This window comes from Acomys russatus, chromosome 17 (assembly GCF_903995435.1).
Source record: "Acomys russatus chromosome 17, mAcoRus1.1, whole genome shotgun sequence".
In the NCBI taxonomy this organism is placed as follows: domain Eukaryota; kingdom Metazoa; phylum Chordata; class Mammalia; order Rodentia; family Muridae; genus Acomys; species Acomys russatus.
The window spans coordinates 63,532,223-63,549,041 of record NC_067153.1 but is presented as its reverse complement, the minus strand read 5'-3'; the positions used below and the strand labels follow the sequence as shown (position 1 = coordinate 63,549,041).

At 52.7% G+C, this 16,819-nt stretch overlaps 1 protein-coding gene across 1 annotated transcript; it reads left to right on the top strand.

Moving 5' to 3' along the window:
• The first annotated feature begins 8,805 nt into the window (after nt 1-8,805).
• Krt2 (keratin 2) lies at nt 8,806-16,034 on the top strand. The gene is made up of 9 exons (XM_051160396.1): nt 8,806-9,461; nt 10,360-10,574; nt 10,877-10,937; nt 11,724-11,819; nt 12,413-12,577; nt 12,824-12,949; nt 13,810-14,030; nt 15,142-15,176; nt 15,265-16,034. Exons 1-9 carry the CDS (start codon nt 8,865-8,867, stop codon nt 15,843-15,845), a joined length of 2,097 nt encoding a protein of 698 aa, XP_051016353.1. The 5' UTR covers nt 8,806-8,864; the 3' UTR covers nt 15,846-16,034.
• The last annotated feature ends 785 nt before the right edge of the window (nt 16,035-16,819 follow it).

Below are 16,819 nucleotides of genomic sequence, written 5' to 3'. Positions count from 1 at the left end.
CAATGGGTGCTAAATAACGATGCTGGAGCATCTACGGACATTTCCGCATTGTCGAACCTTTTTGGTACCACACACGTTCTCTGGAACGTCTCTGCCCCTCGCAAGCCCACAGAAAAGCATAATCAGGCCAGGTTGCAGAATATAACTTATAACAAAAGGTTAGCAGAACAGAGCTCTAATAGCTCAGCTGTTTGCCTTAGAGCACCATTTCTATTCCTTCTAGCAAATATCAGTAATACTACGGAGCTTGGCTGTCAGTCTTATAGTTGCCTTTTGGCTGAATGCTGGAATGGCACGGAGACACTGGCACTGGTAGTCCGCTTGCCAACCTTCGTGCCCATCCCGGTAGAGGCTGATACTGAAACTTTCCCTATTATTAATCTCCTACGTCAAAAACGTGATTTTGGAATCATGGCAGCCATCATTACAGCTGTTACTATCTCTGCAGCTGCCGCGGTTACTGCCGCGGTAGCCATGACCTCACAAATACAGACAGCTGATGCAGTCAACAGTGTAGTAGAGCAAACAGCTACAGCATTAGTGACTCAAGAAAAGATGAATGCACATTTGCTTCAGGGCCTTCGTTTGGCCAACCAGAGAATAGATTTATTACAAGAACAAATGGTAGAGTTATATGAGTTGGTTCAGACCAGCTGTGTTTCCCATTATAAACATGTATGTGTTACCCCAGTGCAATATAACTTTAATGCTTCTTTTAATCAAAGTAAATTGCTATCAGAATACCTTGCAGGAAACTGGACGCTGGAGGCTGAAGAGCTATCCCGACAGCTCCTGGACCACATTGCTCACCTGAATGGCACTCGATTGAAACCTCTGACCCTAGGGGAATTCACCTCTTGGCTGCATTCTGCCTTTTCCTACTTTAAGGAGTGGGTGGGGGTGGGAATTTTTGGAGCCATCACAATCTGTGGCCTCGTGTTCTATCTCTGGGTATTGTGTCGGATGAAGAGAAATCACACCCGTGATAAGACGCTTATGATCCAAGCTTTACTAGCGGTTGAGCAAGGTGCCTCTCCTCAAGTATGGCTAGCAAGCCTAAGAAAATGAGCTTCCCTCTACCTTCCTCTTGCATGGCCTTTGCACCCGACTGAGCCTCATTGCCATTGCACGTCGGAAGGCACACACCCCGTCAATGGCCATTGCACTCCGCGGGGATTCTGCCCATTGCACGCGGGATGGCATTGACTGTTACCCCCACTTTGGTCCTCGATCGGATGGGCCATAATAATGGTCCAGCCTTGGTCGGACTGATTTCCCTTCGCTCATTTCTTATAAAATAAAAAATGGGGAGATGTAAGGCACGCCCGCACCCAGTAATGGCCACAGCGGCAACCATAACTCCCGCACAAGCGCGGACATAAGCTCTCCCAATTTGCCCCTCCCGAACAGGGGTATGCAAATGAAGTATTCTGGAGCTGCCCTCTCAGCCACAGGCATACTAATGAGGCACGCTAATGAGGCATCCAGACACGACCTATGAGATATTGACACGACACATACACAGAGCTATTTAAGTGATGCGCTCGCGGGCATTCGGGGTCTTTCGTTTCAGCTTCAAGGGCGCTCCCAATAAAGCGCGATTGAGAAGAATCCTGGTGTCTGCGTCGTTCCTGCCGGCGGGAGGGCGCAACAAAAAAGTACTGAGGTAGTTTCCCCGCTGACGCCAACACACACACACACACACACACACACACACACACACACACACACACCAGGAGGTAGACTGTGCTCTCACGGAGAGAAAGGATGGCAAGATCCTCTGTCTCTTCCAGTTTGTGGCATGTGGACTCTGGAGGCACCAGAAAGCCTGCGGTCCACTCTTCTGGCTCACTTTTGAATTCACAATTTGCATTTCTCCTCCTCTCACCTAGTCCTGTGGCCTAACACTCCATGCAGCCCCTCCTACTCTGTGCTGGTCCACCTACCTTCCCCACCCTCTGAGGTGTGAGCCGAAACCAAAGAGAGTCCAGACACAGCTAAGTTCTTTCCACACGCGTCCTGGTATGACCTCGGGAGCAGTGGCCTAGGAAGAGGCAGCCAATCTAGACGCTGACTGGGCGCTGCAGTAGGTTCTGAGAGCTGCGGTCTGGGGCAGCTATTGAGAAACACAGGGAGGTGAGGACAGCTCAGGACAGAAGCTGAGAGATTCGGGTCATACGGCCTGTGAACATGTGAGATTCCTTCCCAGGGAGGAAAATGCTGCGGGGGCAACATGCAGGCTTGCACTGAATGCCCAGAATCCAGCCAGGGGCTCTTGCTTAAGAAGCAAGCCGAGTGGTTTGCCACCTGAGAACCCTCTACCTCTCCACCATGAGAGAAGGAGGAATGAGGCAAAGCTGTGATGGACCAGACCACAGTGCATTAGTAGCTATCAGGGCTGTCAGCACAGATGTGGAGTGGAGCGGGCATGGGGAGAGGAAGTCAGGAAGGGGAACACACTGTATCATCTGGGGTTCACAGAGGTGCTGGGAATCCCTGTGCCAAACACCACCGCGAGATGTCCTTGGAGAAACTTTCTCGTGCCCATTTTCCACCCTCATGACTCTCTTCTCGTGGGGTTGTTAGTAGATTAAAAATGAGAGTAAAAAAAGTACACACACACACACACACACACACACATACACACTCATCCATCCATGCATGCATGCACATACACACATACATGCATGCACACACAACGCACGCATACACACACCCACCCATGCACACACATGCATGCATATACCCACACCCATACACCCATGCATGTACGCTCTCTCGAGTGTGTGTGCGCGCGCGTGCGCGCGCACACACACACACACACACACGCACACACAAGAAGGAAGTACCAAACCAGTGAGGGGACTTTCAGGTCCCACCAGCTGCCTCTGCTCCTGGGGACAGTAACTCAAGAAGCTGTCTCTGCTGTGGAGAGGGAGGAGCTTGGGGAGATGGCTCTGTGAAACTGGGCCCTCCTTTCTGCTTCCCAGCATCCCCACCAAGTAGGGCAGCAATAATGTGTGTTGGCAATGATCTGGCTTCCCGGATTTGCCTGGACAAGCCTGCTAAAACATCTTCATCATAAAATTCTGACATTATAATTTTTCTTACCAGGGAGTCAAATTCACTGCGTGATGGGGAATGGCAGGTGGAGAGACAAACCTTCTGCGGTGAGGATTCTGTCCAGACGCCTGGTGACATCTGCATTTTTGGGTCTCCCTTGGTGTGAGAGACATGGCGTAGAGGCATGCAGACCCAAACAAGGCAGGCGTCTGAGGGAGGCGCGGGCCCCGGGGACAATCGGACAGGCCTAGAGACTCCGACCTTTAAAGGACTCGACACTGCATGATGAGTGTGGTACCCCAGAAGAGGAGGTGAAGTCACCAGCCCGCCCTGGTGCCCTGGAGGAGGAGGAGGAAGATTCTGAGAGAAGAGAAGACAGCTAGGGCAGCAGAGCTGGGCCTGAGCTCCATTTTGGAGGCAAAGGAGTTTCAAAGAGACAGCTCTGTGTGGGTCGATCAGGCATGACCATCCCCACGAGCCTACAGCTGTCCCTTCAGATCCCAATCCCCCAGGCCACAGGAGCAATTCCCAGCTGGTGGCACCTGGATGCTTCCTGCCTGCCTGGGAACCTGTGGAGTCAGGGCTGGCCCTGCACACTGTTGCCAGGCTCCCCCAGAGCTCTCTGGACGGGCTTAGCTCTGAGTGATCCTGAAGCAATGTTGGCATCTGAACCCTGTGTCATCTGGTAGCTACATTTCACAGAGGAGAAACCAGAAGCTCAGGACGGCTAGGGGTGGGGCCCAGAGTGGTCCCGAGCCAGGGGAGTCAGGGCCGCGAGCAAAAGGCAGCTCTTCTACGCCTGCCTTATCGAAGGGGTCTCCCTGAGCGTCACTGACTCCTTCAGGCCACAGGCCATGGACAGGGCTAAGTGAGCCGGTGTGTCAAGGTACAAGCACTTGGCTGTCCTCCTGTGCACACTCTTCCTGTGTTATCACGCAGCTTTTCTTGTAAAAGTCTGCTAAGCAGAGTCGAACATACCTCTCTGAATACGCAATGGGCTGTGAAGTGTGTCTAAAGCTCATAAAAAAATGTAATTCAGGTCATAAATTTAATACATCCAGGTTAATGACTGAAGTAGCTCTATTTTAATCACTCAATTAGCAACGGTCTCATTTATGGGGTTTTCTCGTTGTTGTCGTTTTGTATTTAAAAGGTTTTAAAAGAAGAATTTGCAAGATCCGTTGTTTTCTATGTGAAGAACTGGAAAAGCTCTTCCGCAAACCCTTACAGCAAACAACTAGCCCGGGATGACGCCTGCGCTGTCACTGAGTGGGCTTTTAAAAAGTTTATTGCTACACTGGGCAGCAGGAATCACTTGGATTTAGGCTTTTGAAATAAAAGCTGTTTTAAAGCACAATTTGACTTATTTTTCTGAGAGAGGCCATCACGACCCCACCAGCTTCCGCTTACCGTTATCCGCATGGAGGCAAGACAGAAATTCTGACAAGGAGGGCTCTTCGCAGTGGTGTTGGAGGTGAGGCTGGATAATGACCTCAGTGGTCCTACTGTGTAGGATTAGGGGGCTCCCCACCTTTGAGGGGCTGGATGAGAAAGAAATCCATGGGGTCTCTGAACCATGAGGAAGGCACAAGCCCATGGCTGTGACGATGCCCGGGATAAGCAATGGCCTGGTTCTTTCAGGTTTCGGTGGTTCTGTAGGGGACAGACAAAAGCAAGCACACAGATCTGGCAGCAGAGAGAGAACGCGGTCCGGGGGACACTGTATGGCTGGGAGGAGAGTCGGGGCTGGGACAGCAGAGCTGCCTGTCGGTGGATGGCCCTGTGTAGTTCTCTCAGTGTGAACGAAGGCGTAGGACCACACATGCAGTCATGTTGTAGCATGTTAGCAAGCAGGGCACAGGTCTCCAAGACCTTTTAAGATGCCTGCACGAGAAACTGAGTCGATGCAGACCGTTCCACCACACAGAGAATAAATCCACGACGCATAGCTTGCAGTATTCTGGGTCAGAAGCTGGGCACAGCAGAATGTCTCTATATGGTCCGCACACTTGGGAGCCTAAAACAGGAGGATCCTGAGTTCCAGGGCTAGCCTGGGTTACGGGCTAGCCCGGGTTATGGGGCATTCATGCCCTGCCAGGCGATAAGCTGGTATAAGCCAGGTTCTGTGCTGGGACCTCTCTTCATTTATTCGATCGCTCTTCACCAACTACTGTGTTCCACATACATGTGTTCCACATACGTGTGTTCCACATACGTGTGTTCCACATACGTGTGTTCCACATACATGTGTTCCACATACGTGTGTTCCACATACGTGTGTTCCAAAGTACCTGCCGGTCACTGGGCTTGTCCCTGTCCTCCTTGTCCCTCTGCTTCTGACGCTTGCACACCCCTACCGTCTCCGGGAGCCTGGCACGTGTGTCCCAGCATGTTCTCAATCTAGGACTGTCCTGCAGAGTGAGGCATATGAGAACTGCCAGGTAACCTTTTCCAGTAACAGGCAGTTTGGCCAGGACCCTTTAAAACCAACAGCCTCATGTTTTTATTTCAGAAAAAGGGGGCGAATAGAAACCAGCCAAAAGCCCAAACCACTGAAAAAAAAACAGGTTAGGTAAGACAGGACGGGGAGCCTGGTGCTGGGACCTGGAACTGGGTCAGGGCTGGGAGTGCTTAAGCAGCCTGGCATAATTGTTTACAAAGAAAGGGCCTGGAGGGAAAAGTTGAGCAAGTGGCTCCTGCTGGGGACCTGCCAGGCTGTCCCACCTTTCCTCGGAGCCACTGACTCTGCACTGGTGCTTTCGGAGTGGGATGTTGGTGCTCTGATGGAAAGCACAGGCTTGCTGGCCACCCTGGAGCAGGACTGGCACCACTCTGGGCACACAGGGCCTGGAGCAGGGGAGCTGTGGTTTATTTTACTTGTGCTTTAAAAACCCAGAGAGCTGTCTTCTATCCTGAGAGTCTGGTCTCTCTGTTCAGCTAATGCGCACACTTCAGGAAAGTGGGACGCCAAGAGGGGATCCTGCTAGAGTGACAGGGAAATCTGATTCCACTCCCACAGTGAGATTGCCAGCGACTACAGGGGACTCTGTGAAGGTTCAGGCAAGACTGTCACTGTAGTCCTGCACCAGGGCCGGGTACCAAAGCAAATCCTAGAAATGAGTCGGTCACAGGCTTATTCCTCGGCCAAATACTCTTGGAGCCGGGGGAGTCTGGTAAAGATGAATATGACCTTGGCTTTCTCTGCAGAAGTTGAGAGACAAGTTCATTACAACAACGTAAGGAAGGTTGTGCTGAGGAGGCTGTCAAGGGCAAGGGCACATTGCTAAGGGGCCGTAGAGTGGGAGATTTCTTCTTGCCGGCAGCACCCATACCCTGGTTAAGATTTCATTTCTACTCTACTTGGGCTCAGCAGCGTTCTGTCCTGCTGGACTGCAGACAGGCTTCTGCAAACCCGTGAGAGGAGTCAGGTGTCTGGGCTTGCTGGCAGCTCGCCGCAGAGAAAGGAAGGAGGAAGGGGGTCCGTTCCACAGGATTCCTCTTCTCCTCTGAGACAGGAGCCGTCCTCTCCAGCAGTAGGCTTGTGGCCTTGTGGCCCAGTGGGGATTTTGGATAAAGGTTCCCATGGACATAAACATCAAAACCACAGCCAGACCAAGACTCTTAAGTCCCATTTCAACCCCCTCAAAGAATACACTACACAGTATTTTTTTAAAAGTACATTGAAGTTACTTTTTGAAAAGGTGCAATTTTAAAAACCCACATAGAAATAAAATATCCAAGTTCCATTAATTCTAACCAGAGGGCTTTCTTCTTCAACTGGGTTTTCTCACACCAGAGACTGGGCCTAAAAAGGGCAGGTGCTCAGAGGACGGAGCTGGGAGAGTGGTGAGGGCAAAGTTAAAACGTTCGTGTTGACGGAGAGCTGCAGCAAACGCTCGCTAAATGTTTGTTCCTTGTCCTCGCTCGGGGGCTAGGACCCCTCTGAGGCTGGCATAGCCTCAGCAGAGTCACAGAGGAGTCATGGACAAGGAGGGCGTTGCTCACACACACACACAGATAATGACGCAGTTGGCTTTGGATTGAGACTCTAAAGCTTTTAGCCTCATAGTTTATTTGCATGATTGTAATTATATAAGCTGGCTTGGGGAAAAAAATTGAGGAGGCTCTTGGTTTACCTTGTTCAGCATTCTTGTACTGCAAATCAAATAGCTCAGAGTTCCCCATTGCTTACCTCTGTCCCCATCCATGCTGTGTAGCTACCACACAGAGCTGAGGAGGGGAAGGGGAGAGGGTAAAGAAAATTCTCTGAGTTTCCACTCTCAACTAGCAACTGTGTCTTGTACATGCCTTCTTCTCTTTGTTTTATTCTCCTCCTCTTCCTCTTCTTTTCATCATCATCACCACCACCATCATCATCTCTTCTTTATCATCATCCCTCCTCCTCTTCCTTCCTTTTCCTCCTCCCATCTTTCTTCTTCCTTTCATCCTCCTCCTCTTCTTCCTTATCCCCCTTTTCTTCCTCTTTCTCTCACTTTTTATAGGTGAGGAAACAGAGCAACCGAGGCTCGCAGAACAGCGTGAGTTACCCGCTGCCATTTCTCTCAAACACAATGAGAGTGCGACCTAGGCCATTAGAAGAGAGGCTAGCACACTGGGGTTGAAAGAAAAAGACAATAATGTCATTCAACATCCACAGTGCCTTGGCTATCAGGACAATACTACTCCACAGCTAAGGTAACAAAGACGCAAAGTTTAATTCAAGGTCACATGGCCAATAAAGGGCAAAGTTGAGTTTTTGAATCTAGAACCTCTGGCTTTGAGTTGGCTGTTTCTGCACAGCATTTCTCTTCTGTGCAGAGCCATATGGACAGGGATGAGTACCTTCTTATGGCCTTCAAAATTAAAAGGCATTACATGGCTTCTGAATCACCCTTGGTCCACATTTGGACCTCAAAGCAACACTTCTGCGTGCGCCTTAAGCCACCACAGACTTGAGGACAGAGCTCATCCCTTTGCCCTCCATCCTTCTGCTTTCATGCAGAAAGTGACAAAGTTCATGGTCATAAAGTTTCCGGTGACAGGGCCAAAAAAAAAAAAAAAAAAAAAAATCGTCCCATCCCTAGAGCTCAGTCGTGTGCCTATTTGGTGGCTTGGGAAGAAAGGGGCTAAGGTGTTCTGATAGATGGCTGCAGAGGCGCAGCATCAAAGGCCAGCTTCTCTCTGGAACCTTCTCCCTGGTGGCTCCACCACACTTGTGGTATGCAGGGTAGTGACTACCTCCCCATCCCCCCCCCCCCCCCGCCCACTCCCCCTAACACCGACTCAGGGAAGCAAGAGAGCTGGGAAGCTGGAGTGAGAGCTAGGTGGGGAGCCCACCCGGGCCTGGGTGGGGGCTGGCCTCCCGTGGGTTGGGAAGCCCACACGGGCCTGGGTGGTGCCAGCTTCCCGTGGGTTGGTCCAGAGCAGGGAGCAGCATTCTGTGCGACAATTTTTTTTTCAGGTTGAGAAACCCAAATCCTAATCTCCTCTTTTGATGATTTTACAAAAATCAAATTGCGTGACAGATGTGCAGATAATCAGGAGCCGTCCGCAATCAAAGCAGGTTCTGGAATGGAGCTGATTGGTAGGTGCTTTAATGGCCATTAGACTGATAATCACTTGCCAAGAATAGCTCCCAGGCAGACCAAGCCCGTGCATAAGTGGGCCCACACCCAAGCTGGCCAACACCTACCTGGCAGGTATATAAGGGGACCCTATGAGTCTCCCAAATGCACAGCTCAGTCTCCAGCCTCGGATCTGCTCAGGAACCTTCAACTCTCCTTGCTGAGGAAGAAAACATCATGAGTTGCCAAATCTCCTGCAAGTCCCGAAGGGGAGGAGTCGGAGGAGGTGGAGGAGGCGCTGGATTCCGGGGCTTTAGTAGTGGTTCAGCTGTGGTCTCCGGAGGGAGCCGGAGGTCAACCACCAGTTTCTCCTGCGTGAGCCGCCATGGTGGTGACAAAGCAGGAGGAGGAGGAGGCTTTGGCAGTCGGAGTCTTGTTGGCCTTGGAGGGTACAAGAGCATCTCTTCTAGCGTGGCTGGCTACGGTGGTGGTGGATTTGGCGGCAGAGGTGGCAGCGGCTTCGGAGGAGGCCAAGCATTTGGAGGTGGCCGAGGATTTGGAGGTGGCAGCAGCTTCGGAGGCGGCAGTGGCTTCGGAGGCAGTGGATTCGGTGGGGGCGGCTTTGGTGGAGGCCGCTTTGGAGGTGGCAGTGGCTTTGGAGGTTTTGGGGGCCCAGGAGGATTCCCTGGTGGAGGCATCCACGAAGTGTCTGTCAACCAGAGCCTCTTGCAGCCTCTTGATGTCAAAGTAGACCCAGAGATCCAGAACGTGAAGTCTCAGGAGCGGGAGCAGATCAAAACCCTCAACAACAAATTTGCCTCCTTCATCGACAAGGTGAGCAGGAGAGGGCGCAGCCCTCTGTAACAAGATGCTGAGCTGAGATGCTGCACTTGTGGTGCCAGCTGAAGAGGAGATGACGGACTTTCCCTCAGGAGTGGTTGATGAGGCCAAACAGGGGAGATGGTGGTCTTGTGGACCACATTTTTTTTACAGTCTAAATACATGCTATTTGTAGAAAATCCTGATGTCTTAAAAGAGCTGAAATAGGCAAGTAATAACCCAGCAGCTCGGGCCCGGTGAGCACAGGACTCGAAAGGAATAGAGAGAGATGGTGGCTTCCGCCTCTCACGAGTGTTATGAGTCTAATCAATCCCAGGAACCTGTGCATGAATATGTTTGTGGATGATTGAAATCCCAGTCGAAACCAGTCTCACTTTGGTGACCCGTAAAGTCTTTATTGGTGTCACCTTGGGGTGTTGCTGTCTTCGTTCCTCTGGCTTCAATTAGACATGAATTTACAGGGCTCTTAAAACTCAGGAGGAGAAGTCCCTCCTGTCCCTGGGACTCATCTGTTCGGTGCAATCTGCTACTGGAACAGCCCACTTTCTTTCTTTCTTTTTTTCTTCAGAATTTATAGGCCTTTGGCAGAGTGCTAAGTCGGGGGGGGGGGAGGGGGAGGGAAAATGCTGTGAATCTGGGGAGGAGCTGTGACCCAAACAGTGAGCTTGAAGTTCTGAGGGTGCAGCCGTACAGATGCAGTGCCAGAGGTCTATAGAATGTTCCGTGTTTGACGTCGGGGGTAGGGGTGGGGGCGCTCAGAAGCTCTGCCTGGTGCTTCCCAGCCCCCCTCCCCCCACCTCCACTCGCCTCCTCCATGGTGTGGGTGAAGCATTGTGACTCCCAAGGTGAGAGTGACCCCTGACCTTGTGTCTGCTTCCTCTGACCCCTGCAGGTGCGCTTCCTGGAGCAGCAGAACCAGGTGCTGCAGACCAAGTGGGAGCTGCTGCAGCAGCTGGATGTGGGCACCCGCACCACCAACCTGGACCCCGTCTTCCAGGCGTACATTAGCATGCTCAAGAAACAAGTGGACGGGCTCTCCACAGAACGGAGCGCGCAGGACTCAGAGCTGAGCAACATGCAGGACCTTGTGGAAGACTTTAAGAAGAAGTAGGTGACAGAGGAGACCCTGAGTGGAGATGGATTCGGACTGAGGCCACCATCCACTTGCTGACCTCCCAGCAGCAGTCGCTGGCACACCAGGGTGGGGTGGAGGGGCCTCTTCCCTGGTTGCAAAGGAGGCAGGGGTTTGGAGCTCACACACGCTTGAGTTAATTTGTAGAAAGAGGCCTCCATGTTGGGCTAGTTTAAATCTAGGTGTTCAAAGAGGGTCTAATCTTCCAGGAGAGAGGGGAAAGGAAAAAAAATTGGCCAAGCAGAATTGCTCTAACTGCTGTTTGGGGGATCCACAGATATGAGGACGAAATCAACAAACGCACATCTGCCGAGAACGATTTCGTGACAATTAAAAAGGTGAGCGAGGGACTAGCCGGGTGGGCGGGGGAGGAGCAGGACTGCACTACAGCTCCGTGTCTAGAGAGATGGTCAGAAACCCGCTGGGAGCGTGCACACGGCCAGGGACAGGGTGGGGCACGTCAGGAGCCTCTGTGTTCCAACTTCATAGGCGATTTTCCAATTTGCTTACTGTATTTGGGAGAGTGTCTCTCACCAACAACCCACTTAAAGACTGTCATGGAAAAAAAAATACCAAGCGGGGAGGGGGGGAGGAACCCCTTTATTCTTCCAAAAAGCAGAGGCAGAATGGGGCTCTTTAGAACGCCTGCATTCTGAGGAAGTATGCCCATACAGGTTTGAACTAGAAAGCTACAAAGTGTTAGCCTAGGGCCTGCAAGAGTTTTGGAGCGTAATCCAGGTAAACCCAGGAGAGTCTGGATGGTCAGGCAGGACGGGCGGCAGGACGGGCGGCATGATGGCCGTGAAAGGACACAGAAGCCGTCTCCCCTGCTAGGGGAACTCATCATGCCCCAAGCAGGAGGGAGACTAGTGCAATGCTCGGCCCACTGCTTTTTCCATGGTGCTGGTGTGAGTGTGCAGTGGGTCTTGGCATGGAGCTCCTTACAGGGAGCCTGATGGCTTCTGTGCTAAGTGAGGCTCCATGGGGGACGCAGCTCCTCTGGAAATGCCCAGGTTGTCAGAGGGCAGCTACCTGGCAGGGACTGGGTGGAGGCATCAGAGAGAAGCTGGGACCCACTGGGGGTGGGGGGCGGCATTCGTGGTGGCATGTATCTTTCTCTGCAGGATGTGGACAGTTCCTACATGGACAAGACAGAACTGCAGGCCAAGGCGGACATACTGACTCAGGAAACCGATTTCCTGAGAGCACTCTATGATATGGTAAAGGAAGCTGTCCCCGAGAGCCCCTTACTTCCCACTAACGAAAAATCCTTTGCAGTGCTGAAGTCCGCTGTAACAGGGGCTGGCTGACTGGCTGACTTCCATGCCGTGCAGCCTTAGAGTGCCCTGAGGTGTTTGCCTAGTTCAGAGTCAGTGGGGAGAGAGATGGGTCCTTCTGATGTCACAGGGAGGTGTGGCCACACCAGGTGGACTTCCCTCCCCTCTGTCCCCTGCATGCCCTACTCCACTTGGAAGAGAACTGCCTCGCTCCCACTACACTGTTAAAACGCGTGATGCCTCCTGCTTGCTCCCCAGCACATTTCTGAGATAGGAAGGGCACTTTAAGGGATCTGCCATGGACCAGCTTCTCTCTGGGATCCACAGGCATGGTGGAAGGCATTTTATGAGCATGCTCACGAAGACCAGGTGCCATCATCGCCCATCCCCAGGACAGCCCCGTGGCGATACCACTTTCCCCACCCAGGGCACACTGAGTCTGAGAGTCTACATTTCCTCAGTGCCAGGGCAGGGAGGCCTGCCGCCGTCCGTGGCTGTGGGCAGAACATCATGGCCGACCAGTCTGTGTGTTGCAGGAGCTGTCCCAGCTACAACAGAACGTCACTGACACCAATGTCATCCTCTCCATGGACAACAACCGGAACCTTGACTTGGACAGCATCATCGCTGACGTTCAGAGTCAGTACGAGATCATCGCCCATAAGAGCAAGGCTGAGACCGATGAGCTGTACCACAGCAAGGCAAGGCCTGCGGGTGGAGAGGGAGGCACGGGCTGAGCTTCGGAGTGTCTGCCCAGTGAGGCAGCACAGAGAAGGGCGCTAGAGCCCTGGGGTCGTGCGAGATGGTTTCTTACCTGCTGTGAGTGCAGCCATCACATTCTGGCCGGTTGAGCACTCCTGGCCTGTCACCAGCCTTCTTCAGCTCAGGCGAAGCCTTCCTTCCACACATAGACTTCCCTGTGAACTCTCTCCCTTTCCCCTCATCAGTACGAAGAGCTCCAGGTCACTGCTGTGAAACACGGGGACAGCCTGAAAGAGATCAAGATGGAGATCAGTGAGCTGAACCGTACCATCCAAAGGCTGCAGGGGGAGATAGCGCACGTGAAGAAGCAGGTGAGGCTTGATGCTCACCGTCTCTCTCTCTGTCTCTCTGTCTGTCTCTGTCTGTCTCTCTGTCTCTGTCTCTCTATCTCTGTCTCTCTGTCTCTGTCTCTCTGTCTCTCTCTGTCTCTGTCTCTCTCTCGCTCCCTTTCTCTCTCCATTTCCCCTCATCCCTCCCCCTGCCCCATCTCCTCCCAACCCCTCTCTCTGAGTGTAAAGGAAGGAAAGGGAGACAGACATTTAGTTTGCACCAGTCCCAGTTTCCTCCAGATCAACGCTCTTAGACGTTTAGAGTAGTTCAAGAAATGTTCTGAAATGCGTGTCAGCGATGGGAAAGCACTGCTTGACTTAAAGGGAGCGATGGCAGATAAAGCAAAAATCTGGCTTGGCTTGGCTTGCTGTGATTGACACAGCTTCCCACTCTTGCATGGCACAAGCCCTCAACACCAGCTGTGGTGACTCTGTTCACAGAGGGGCAGTGAGTGGGCTGGCCCAAGCTGGCTATTGGCATTGGCCTTGGAGCTGATGCTCAGAGTCGGCTGAGAAGGTAGCAGAAGTTGTACAGGATGGAGCGCCATCTTACGCACGTGGAGAGGGCGGCTGGTGCGTTCCTGTGTTGGGAGGGTCAAGGGCATGGCAGCGAAAGCCTACAGGTCCAAGCAAAGGCATGTGAAAGGAAGATAGGTCAGGACAGCAGCCACAGGTCTTAGCACAGCTGTCTGAAACACCTGCTAACTCCATAAGGGGAGGGGCGTGGCTGGGACTCCGAGGGCTGGTGATTCCGGCCACCTACACTGAGTGTCCCACCCTTCATCTCCTCCAGCAGGATGACCCCACTGTACAAACAGAGGCCTTCTCTTCTTTCCTCACAGTGCAAGGGTGTACAGGACTCCATTGCAGAGGCAGAGCAGCGTGGGGAGCATGCCATCAAGGACGCCAGGAACAAGCTCACTGACCTGGAAGAGGCCTTGCAGCAAGCCCGAGAGAACCTGGCCCGGCTGCTGAGGGACTACCAGGAGCTCATGAACGTCAAGCTGGCCCTGGATGTGGAGATCGCCACCTACAGGAAGCTGCTGGAAGGAGAGGAGTGCAGGTGAGGGGCCGCCAGGGAGGGTGCTGTGGTCTACACTCTCCTTTCTCTGGGAGCCAGAGCAGGGGTGAAGGGACAGAAAGCTGAGGGCCCGGCAGCGGCTGACTAGTGAGACTGGTATCAACATGCTTCTCCAAGCAAACATTCAGAATGAGAACAGTGGCGCTGTTCTCTTATCAGGACAGAATGACAAGCAGGGCCCTATTAGCAGACACTAAACTAGGCGATCGTCTAAACGTCCTGGTCATTAAAAAGAGAAAATAAGCACACACCTTTAATCCCAGCACTCGGGAGGCAGAAGCAGGTGGATCACTGTGAGTTAGAGGCCAGCCTGGTCTACAAAGCGAGTCCAGGACAGAGAAGGCTACACAGGAGACCCTGTTTTGAAAAACAAACAAACAAACAATTGAAAGAGAGAGAGAGAGAGAGAGAGAGAGAGAGAGAGAGAGAGAGAGAGAGAGAGAGAGAGAGAGAAAATAAAATGACGTGAACACAGGCTGACAGGCTGAAGGGTCTCTCCAGGTTGTTAGGACGAGTAGCTTCCTTCCGCACAGTTTGACCCAGAGCGGGGAGGTGTATCAAATGTGTTGGAGGGCTCTAGAGTGACAAACAGAGTCACTTGACAACTTTAAGGAGGAGTCCTTTGCTTCATGTGCCCTTAGGGACGCCCTGGGTGTCAGCAGCCAATGTGACAAAGGAGCTGCCAGGCGCTGGGATCTGGGCTGGGACGGCGTAGGCTCTGGTGGGGGGAGCAGGAGGCTGGGAGCCCAGGGGGGAAGGCAGTTAGTTCCACAGGGCTGCAGTTCCTCCTGTAGAAAGTTTGCAGTGCAGCCTCATTTTGAAATGTTGGGCGTGGCATGGATTCTGGATAGCAGATTCCCTGAGTTGTAAGTGCAAAGTGAGGTAGGCAGTCAGAAATGACCTGGCTGTTCAGCCACTCTGGATCTACAGTGCAAGACCTCAGGAGGCTATAGACCAGTGTTGGGGGGTCTGTCACCACCTCTGTGGCCGTCCATCATCTATCTGTCAGTGTAGGTGGGAGCTGCAGAGCGACTTCAGTCATCCATGCTGTCCAGATGCCCATCACACATCCCTTCCTTTCTCTCCCTGACAGGATGGCTGGAGACTTCAGCGACAACGTGTCTATGTGTACGTAGAGGGGCATTTTCCTGTATGTATGGGGTAGTGGGGGGTAGAGGTCGTCAGAACTCCTGCGTTAACACCATCTCTCCCACAGCTGTGACAAGCAGCACCATTTCCTCCTCTGTGGCATCAAAGGCTGGCTTTGGCTCTGGAGGTCAAAGTTCAGGAGGAAGAGGATCTTATGGAGGAGGAAGCTCCTATGGCTCTGGAGGGAGGGGCTCAGGCTCTAGAGGAGGATCTGGATACGGATCTGGAGGAGGCGGAGGATACAGCTCTGGAGGCGGCTCCAGATCCGGAGGAGGCTCTAGGGGAGGATCCGGAGGAGGAGGCTACAGCTCTGGAGGAGGCTCCAGATCCGGAGGAGGAGGCTACAGCTCTGGAGCAGGCTCCAGATCCGGAGGAGGAGACTACAGCTCTGGAGCAGGCTCCAGATCCGGAGGAGGAGACTACAGCTCTGGAGGAGGCTCCAGATCCAGAGGAGGCTCCAGGGGAGGATCCGGAGGAGGAGGCTACAGCTCTGGAGGAGGCTCCAGGAGTGGATCTGGAGGAGGAGAATACAGCTCTGGAGGAGACTCCAGATCTGGAGGAGGCTCCAGGGGAGGCTCCAGCTCTGAGAGGGGTGGTTCTGTGTCAGGGGAAGGTTGCGGCTCCGGGGTGACCTTCTCCTATAGATAGACATGGTCCCCTCCCTACTCTTTGATTCCAGAATGTCAGCTGTATCTCTGCATCTCTAACTCAGAGTAACCCCAATATTTGTAACCCACCTCTGATAGCATTTATTTTTTTCTGGGAGAGGGTGATGAAAGATCTGCCCTAAACAACTAGAGTCAGAGACGCTGTGTTCTGGGAAAGAATCTGTGTTATCCAAGCGTGCCTTCAAGCTGTGCCCAAGCCACTCCTCCTTGCATTGCCTACCTGGCTTCTCTTCCCAGATGGTGCTCTGTTGAGGAGCCGGGGGGTGGGGGGCCTAGCCTTCCTGTTCCATCCCCCCAACAGTGGTGTGGGGAACTATGCTTCTGTGTACATAGCCTCTCAAATGGACTCTGCTCTCTGAGTGCTACGGTTTGGGTGTCTGCGTAATAAACTTCATTTGCAATTGACACTGTGTACTGTCTATTGGGTGTCAAGTTTTGGTAGAAGTGGGGTCCACAGATGAAGGGCATCTTGGAGTGATAAAAGTGGGGCTCCTGGAGGAGGGATGAGCCTTTAAAGAAGAAGAAACCTTCTGGAGGAATACAGAAGGTTCTCCTGTGGTAGGAGGAGGCAGGGGATGGCCCTGGAGCCAGGGCTGGTGCAACACTCTCAGAAAGGATGTGCCAGATTAGCGACGGATGTGCCAGATTAGCGACGGTGACCTTGCCAGGTGGAAGCTGGGAATTTATAGAAAAAAAATTTTTTTTCGAGACAGGGTTTCTCTGTGTAGCCTTGGTTGTCCTGGACTCACTTTGTAGACCAGGCTGGCCTCGAATTCACAGCGATCTGCCTGCCTCTGCCTCCCGAGTGCTGGGATTAAAGGTATTGGCAGAAGTGCTTGCTGCTCCTGAGAAGCATTTACCACAGAGTGCCCTCCCCAGCTTTGCTCTGAAGTTACCTTCTCTGTTAACTGAGGAGAGTCTCTGCGGGTTGGTGGTTTCATGGCGCACTGGAGA

What these genes read in the sequence shown, in the direction of transcription:
- Krt2 (XM_051160396.1), top strand. Translation starts at nt 8,865, where the DNA reads ATGAGTTGCCAAATCTCCTGCAAGTCCCGAAGGGGAGGAGTCGGAGGA. An exon ending in TAGCGCACGTGAAGAAGCAG is followed by an intron (nt 12,950 to 13,809) that starts GTGAGGCTTGAT and finishes CTTTCCTCACAG; the next exon opens with TGCAAGGGTGTACAGGACTC. An exon ending in CAGCGACAACGTGTCTATGT is followed by an intron (nt 15,177 to 15,264) that starts GTACGTAGAGGG and finishes TCTCTCCCACAG; the next exon opens with CTGTGACAAGCAGCACCATT.